At 50.9% G+C, this 7,678-nt stretch overlaps 1 protein-coding gene across 1 annotated transcript; it reads left to right on the top strand.

The window, feature by feature from the left end:
- Positions 1-495: 495 nt before the first annotated feature.
- On the top strand, positions 496-3,612 carry LOC137460298 (hydrocephalus-inducing protein homolog; the record flags this gene model as incomplete). Its single annotated transcript, XM_068170742.1, has 5 exons — positions 496-751; positions 1,367-1,510; positions 2,406-2,549; positions 3,153-3,366; positions 3,533-3,612. Coding segments are annotated over 5 exons (838 nt in total), but the record flags the coding sequence as incomplete, so codon positions are not given.
- Positions 3,613-7,678: the final 4,066 nt, after the last annotated feature.

The following is a 7,678-nucleotide window of genomic DNA, read 5'->3' as shown; positions in this document are numbered from 1 at the left end:
CCTAACCCTAACCCTAACCCTAACCCTAAACCCTAACCCTAACCCTAACCCTAACCCTAACCCTAAACCCTAACCCTAACCCTAACCCTAAACCCTAACCCTAACCCTAACCCTAACCCTAACCCTGCTGCCTTGGTGCCGCCGGCGAGGCCAGAGCCAGCTCTGTGCGGAGCCTCTGTCCTCTCCCTGCCGCTGCCGCTCCGGGCCTGCGGCAAGGAGGAAGGGCTCTGGGGCAGCCGGGGCTGGGCTCGGCTGTGCCCCGTTGGGACAGCTCTGCAGGAAGCTCTTCCTGGCTGGCTGCAAACAGAGCAGCTGCTGGGAGGGGAGAAGCTCAGGGCCAGGCCAGGGCTGGCTCCTGCTGAAGCTTTGAGCCGGCTCAGCCTTTCCTAGGGGGTTGCACTGCCAGCTGTGTGGTAAGACGGCAGCGGCACCAGCTGGGGGAGCGCTGGGCAGCAGCAGCTCTGCTGACCTTGTCCATCTCTGCTCCTCTTGCAGCTTGGCTCCCTGCTGCTACAGCTTCCAGGTCACCAACCGAGGCCGCCGCTCCCAGCGCCTCTACTGGACCCTAGGAGGCTGCTCCCTGCCTGCCCAGCGCGGACAGCTCCCTGCCCTCAGCAGCACCAAGGCCAGAGCTCCCCCCCAGAGCCTCGCAGCTGCCTGCCCTGTGTTTCAGTTTCGGCCCAAGGTTATGGAGCTGAGGCCAGGCCAGACAATGGAGGTGATGCTGGAAGCCTTCTCCAGCACTGCCCAGGTGAGCTCCCTCCCGAGGGCTGAGCCTTCCCCATCAGATCACCTCCCCTGGGACTTGTCCTGCAGTCACAGCATCAACCAGCCTGGCAGAGACCCCCAGGATCACCCAGTCCAACCTATCACCCAGCCCTGTCCAATCCACCAGAGCCTGGCACTGAGAGCCTCCTCCAGGCTTTCCCTGGAGATCTCCAGGGGCGGTGACTCCACCACCTCCCCGGGCAGCACATTCCAGAGGCCAATTCTCTCTCTGGGAAGAACTTCTTCCTACTAGCCAGCCTGACCCTCCCCTGGCACAGCTTGAGACTAGCTCCAGTTCCATCCCAGCAGCTCCTCCAGCTTTCTGCAGCGCTGTGCACAGCCAGGGCAGAATCCTTTGGGGCAGGGCTTGTCCCAGGCAGCACAGACCTGCCCAGAGCTTTGTGTGGCTGTTGGCTGCAGCAGGATGGCCTCTGGAGCTCAGCAGAACTGGGCTGCAGCAGAGGCTGTGGAGGGCAGGGGCAAAGAGGGAGCAGGGAGTGTGACTTGAGGGCAGTGGCAGGGCCGTGGCTGGCAGCTGCAGGCTGTCTCCTGGCCCCCTGCTGGCAGCCCCCATGTGCCCTGTGGCTTCTCCCTGCAGGCAGTGAGGGAGCAGCTGCTGTGCCAGGCCGCGGTGGGCGGCGAGGCCAGGAGGAGACAGATCCTGCAGGTGGAGCTCAGCTGCCAGTTCGTTGCTCCTGCCCTGCAGATGTCCTCCACAGCAATCTCTTTCCACGTGGAGAAGGTGAGCCTCTGGCTGGCATCCTGGCACTGAAGCCCTGGCTGCTGGCTGGAAGCTGTGGGCTGCCTGTGCTGGGCTTGCAAGCAGGAGGGGAAAGAGCTGCTCCCAGTCCCCAGGGCTTTGGCTGATGACTGCAGCAGGACCAAGCTTTGGCCATTAGCACTGAGGTCCTTCCTGGCTCCCCTGGGGCTGGGAACAGCCTCAGCAGCTCGACTCTGCCCTCCTTGGTGTAGCACCACTGAGAAGAGTCTGGCCCCACCCCCTGGTCCCTTTGGCTCCTGCTGAGCATTGCTCAGATGCCCTCTGGGGCTGCTCTTCTCCAGGCTCAGCAGCCCCAGGCCTCTCAGCCTTTGCTCCTCAGGCAGATGCCCCTCAGCATCTTGTCACTGTAGCAGGGGCAGCAGGTGCCTGGAGGGTGCTGGCTGGCTGTGCCTGGTCAAAACCAACCTTAGGCTGCTGCAGGCCCTCCCCTGCCTCCTGCCCAGCAGCCCTGCTTTGAGGAGGCTCCTGGAGCTGGAAAGGTTGCAAGGGGTGCAAGCTAGGTGACTGGAACTCCTCTTGTGCTGCTGTCCCCAAGAGAGGACACACCACTGGAGTCAGATGCTCTGGGCTCACACTCTGGGCTTGATCTTTTGGCAGCAGCTGCCTCCTCTCGGGGTCCCCTTCCCTGCCTGGCCCATGAGGCTATGCCCCTGGCCCCTGGGCAGTGCTGTGGTTTGCAGCCAGCAGCAGCTGTGCTGTGCTTAGAGAAAGCCCTTCCAGAAGGGCAGAAACAAAGCCAAAGAGTCCAGAGGAGCTGTGCTGAGCTGTGGGGGCTGAAGGCTTGGAAAGGCATCAGAAGGGGAAGGAGGTGCCTGGGCACTTGAGGTTGGTTGATGCTTCTCTCCTGTGGCTGCAGCAAGCAGGGGATGTCCTAACTCCCCTGGCCCAGCCTCTTGCTCTGAAGAACATCTGCCCCCTGCCACTCAGCATGGTCCTGGCCTTAGGGCAGCCCTTCTCCATCTGCGACGTGGAGCAGCAGCCCCTGCCTGCAGATGCTCAGGTGAGCAGCCCTGGGCCTTGCTGCTGCTGGAGTGGGAAGAGGGAGGGCTGTGCTGCTGTGCTGCTCTTGGGAGAGCCTCCAGGAGAGACTTGGCTTCTGTGGAGTCAGCAGAGGGCTGGCCTGAGCTAAATCAGGTTGGGAATGAGCTGCTGGAGGGAAGAAGATACCCTCTGAATGGGGAAGAGAGCCATGGGATGCTTTGGGTGGGAAGAGACCTTTCAGCTCAAGAAGGCCAACTGGGAACTCCTCACTGCCAGCTCACCACTAAAGCATGGCCCTCAGCACCAGATCCCCAGGACTCTGCCATGGGATGGGGACTCCACCACTGCCCTGGGCACCACTCCTGTGCCCTGCCGGTGCCAGCCCTGCCAGGGCCAGGCTGCAGTGCTGGGAGGAGCAGGGCAAACAGCCTTGGTGCCAGGGTGCTGCTCTGGGGGGGGCTTTGGTGCCTCTGCTGAAGCCTGAGGGGGGCTGGGCCAGCAGTGGGGTGGGGCTGGCACAGGCAGGCCCTGCTGGAGCCACACTTGGGCACTGCCATGGTTCATGCCCTGAGCCCTGGGGACGGCATCCCACGGCTGCTGGATGCTCTTCCTCTCCTTGCAGCCCATGAAGCTGGAGGCAGGGCAGGAGCTTCAGCTCTGCATCAGCTTTAACCCTGCTCATGAAGAGGGTTTGCACTCCTGGCAAGTGGAGCAGGCTCTGAGGATCCAGTTCCTGGAGCACCCTCACCAGGAGCAGGTCCTGCTGCGGGGAGAAGTCTGCTGCCCCAACCTGCACTTCCAGAGCATGGCTGTGGACTTTGGCTGCATCCTCAATGGCACTGGAGCTGTGCAGAGCCTGGAGATGACCAACTGCAGCCAGCTGCCTGTCTCCTACTGCTGGCAGCTGCTGCCAGACAGCCAGGGCAGCCAGCTGAGGTATGGCCACCTCTGCCCTCTCCTTGCAACTCTTCTCCTTCCTGCTGTCCTGCTTGTGCTTTGCAGAGACCAAGGTGGTTTCCCTGGGTTCTGACCAATTGCTTTCCCCTTGCCCTGGTGGGAACAGGAACAAGCCCTCCAGCTGAGCTCAGGCTGGCTGCTCAGGGCACAGGAGTCCTGCAGCACTGTGATGCTGGGCAGGAGACACTGTTCTGCAAGGCAGCCTCTGAGACGCTGGCAGCACTTCTCCTGGAGCCCATGCCCCCCAGTCCTGCTTTGTCTCTGGAGCTCCAAAGCCCTGCTTGGGCCCTGGGACAAGCAGATACAAACTGGGAGCTCTCTGCCTTCCCTGCCAGCCCCACCTCTTCTCATTCCAGTCCTAAGAACTGACACAGGAACTGCCCCCAAGACGCTGTCCAGTGCTGGCTCCCCAGCTCGGGAGAGCCAGGGACCTCCTGGAGAGAGTCCCAGGGAGGCTGCAAAGCTGCTGAGGGGCCTGGAGCAGCTCTGGGAGGAGCACAGGCTGAGAGCCCTGGGGCTGTTGAGCCTGGAGAAGAGCAGCCCCAGAGGGCATCTGACAATGCTCAGCAGGAGCTGAAGGATGAGGGCAGGAGGCTGGGGCCAGTGCCTGGTGCCCAGTGCCAGGTGTGGTGAAGAGGTTATTAAATTTATGAATATGAAATATGAATTATGAAAAATATTATTTTATTATCAAACTATTAATAACCAATGAATCACCAACTTATATACATGTTCTAGTGCACGTTCGTGAAATAGATTCCACAATTGGCTTAGTGTTATGATTATAACGTAATTGAACTATCTATAAACCCTTTCTATATTTATATAACGAAGGGTGCAGTTCTGCCGCTTGGCTACTGCAAGAAGGGGGCTGCTTTAACGACCAATTTGATCAGCGGATTCCACTTTATTGAGCATCAGACACATCTGATATACAGTTTGCTATAATTATGCCCACTTGGCAACATACTATTGGTTGCTCTCTAAAAGGTTACATCATTGTTTTCACAACTCTGTGGAATTCTTCTATCCGGCCTAATTGCTCTCTTTCCCAGATCTCGCCTCCTCCTTATCTTGCTTGCCTCCCATCTCAGGGGCAGCTGGACTTCAGCATACCAAGCAATCAGCACTTTCTCACATCTCCTGCTCCGCCACTATATTATCAACAGAGAATTCTTCAAGGCCTGAATTGCACAGGTGTTCCTGGGACCCATGTCCCCTCTTGCCCGACAACAATTCCCCCATTTTTCTTTTGTGCAAGTAAGGCCTTGGAAGTTATTCTTTGAACACTTTGCATAATACAATTATAAACAAGTTTAACGATAATCAAAATGAGTACAATGATACCTAAGAACCTTAAAACTTACTACTATAATTAACAAACATATTTACATTAAGTCTGGGTATCCCTATCAGACACGTCTGAAAAAGTTCAATCAATTCATTATTACCTGTTATGTTGCACCTTTATTTTCTCTAGGATGGTCAAAAATCATAAATTGTTTAATGGTAGCAAGATTTCTTTAATCTGTAAAGGTAGATCTGGCCAGGCTCTAGCTTCACAGACAGAAAACTTGCAGGCAATCAGCAAGAGCAAAAGAGCTTCATTGCCTTGCCCAATATAAAAATTACCCACAATAATGTGTTTTTGCTCATCCTAGTAATACTGATCTCTTATTGGTACCATTTGTTGATGTTTTCAACCGAAAATGAAAATGCATGTTGTGTTGTTATGAATTTTGATTTTCCCTCTAGGTGTGTAAAATTATAGCGAACTGGTGAGATAACATATAAATCCCTTCTCCCTACATTCAGTGTGGTAAGGGTCAGAGCATCCACTTTCACACATGCTCAATTGTGCAGGCTTCTTATCTGAAGAAAACAAATTCCCAGTTCTGAATGTTTTATCTTTAAGACAGCTCCTTCTCAGCCGTGGTGTCTCCAATTAACCAGACAGTGTCCTTGCAAGTCTGCAAGATAGGTTTCTTTCTCTTTACCCTCTAAACAGGCCTCACAAGATCCTGACCCTTAATCCCAGTGCACTCTAAGTCTTACAATTTTAACACAAATCACCAGTATATTCATCACAATTCCCCCTTTTTTTTTTTTTTTTTTTTTTTTTTTTTTTTTGGTCACCATTGATTTGTGTTAAAATTTCCAGATATTTCAGAACCTTCTTAATTGGATCATAATTAAGTTCATCTGTTCTGATCACATTCTGATCATAACCATTTGCTTGTAACTTATTGGCATAAACAATTTCACCTAAAGGTCTTACCATTTTAAAACAACAATTACAATGAATTACACAGATCAGTATTACAATTATTCCAACAGGTATTGCAAAGAATTTTTTAAAGCAACTTATATTCGATAAGCAAGAAGTTAACTTATCCCATATTCCTTTAAATACAGAAGAAGTATCATCCAAAGAAATCTGATGTAATATCTGATTGTGGTTTACAATCGCCTGTAAATCTGTTTCCACTCGTTTATCTAGATTAACATAACTACAACAACTTACATTTATGACTACACATACACCCCCTTCCTTAACATATAAAAAATCCAAAGCTAATCTATTCTGAGTAGACATTTTCGAGAGACTATTGATTTCCATTCGCTGCACTTTTATTGCATCTGTGCTTGCATTTACTATGATTTCAACTGTAGCAGAAAAATTTACCATTGCTTTTTCAAGTTCAAGTCTTTTCTCTCCGGTCTGATCAAGATTCCACACATGGGAACGTGGTTTTTGATTTCGATTGGACTACTTATGTACAAATAGGGTTAGGATCAAAATTAGGCTCCACCAGTATATGTGAACTCTGCCTCCTCGGCCTGCTGGGGTGCAACCAGCAGCCGGGTGTATTTTCTTCTCGGCAGCAGTTACATTCTTCAGGAGCCCTACAGATTTTTTAACTCCTTAACCCACTTCAAAATTCCATTTGGAGTCTCTTCTCTACTTCCTTGGTTAGTTTGTTTACCATTTCCCATTGTGCTTTTGTTATTTCAATTCCTCTTCCGTCAAAATCTTATGTCTCTTACTTTTCCTTTTACTAATCCTTTTAATTATCCCTGATATTTCCCAACTAAAATTTCTCTAGTCTTTATTTCCCACTTATGCCAATCCCTTTCAATAATTTTCCATGGGGATTTAAATCCTTTTTCTCAGCACAAAATAGGTTTTCTGTATTTACCAGCCCAAACTGCCTATTTTCAAATTCATCATTCAAGACAAAATATTTTTTTGATTGATGCTTTTGACCCCAGATTATCATAACAGTTATTGTGATCGATGTTCGACTTCATGAGAAATGCTGTTTCCTCTTAGTCTTGGTTCTTCTGCACATTAGTGAAGGAATAGTTGTTAAAATTAATACCTATTTACTACAAACCTTAACTTATGCTAATACCAAAAAATCCTTAAGACCTTAAAAAACTATGTTAAAATTAATCCATCAAATCACTGTCTAAAAAGAAATAAAACTGTTACATTAACTAAAAAACACTTTCCAAAATTAAAAGCTGTTTATACATTCCTTAACTATATTACATGGAGCTCCTTTGAAATGCCTAGGCAGACAACTAAGAAGGTTCGAACCAAAAGAAAATCTTACAATTTGAACTCTTAACTAAGTGCATACACCTTACTGCAATTACTATGTACTAAGTACTTATAAATACCAAATGCTTACTTATTCATTATGCTTATTAGAAAAACTTAACAAAACTCTAAATAACAAATCTCTGAAAGACGCTACAATCAGAAATGACAAAATGAGTACTGTTGCTTTAAATCAAAACAGAGTAGTGCGGCTAAAGCCGCTGCGGGGGAAAGGGGTGGGGGCTGCTGCCATGGCAGCTGCTCCGCTGCTACTGTCAGCGCTGTCGGTGTCGGTGGTGCGTCAGCCGGTACCGCCTTGGTCGGAGCCGTCGGTATCCGCGGGGGTCGGCAGGGCTTGCGGGAGGAGAGCGGTGGCAGGAACGCTGTAACCGCGAGCCTCCAAGCGCTCCATTTTTTCTAAGAGGGGCTGTAAAGCAAAGTCGGCGTTGTTTGAATTCCTCACTGCCGGTGTTGTCTTCCGAGTCCGAGCCATCGCTGGCGATGGCAGATGAAGGTGTTGATAAAAAGGGGTCGAACACACTGAACTGCCTTTTTCCGGCTTTTTCCCCGCTGTGTGCAAACGA

The sequence above is a fragment of the Melanerpes formicivorus genome, unplaced genomic scaffold, assembly GCF_026170545.1.
Source record: "Melanerpes formicivorus ecotype bairdi unplaced genomic scaffold, bMelFor1.0.p_v2 SCAF_550, whole genome shotgun sequence".
Taxonomy (NCBI): Eukaryota; Metazoa; Chordata; class Aves; order Piciformes; family Picidae; genus Melanerpes; species Melanerpes formicivorus.
Note: the sequence above shows the minus strand (reverse complement) of the source record. Positions and strands in the feature narration are given on the sequence as shown.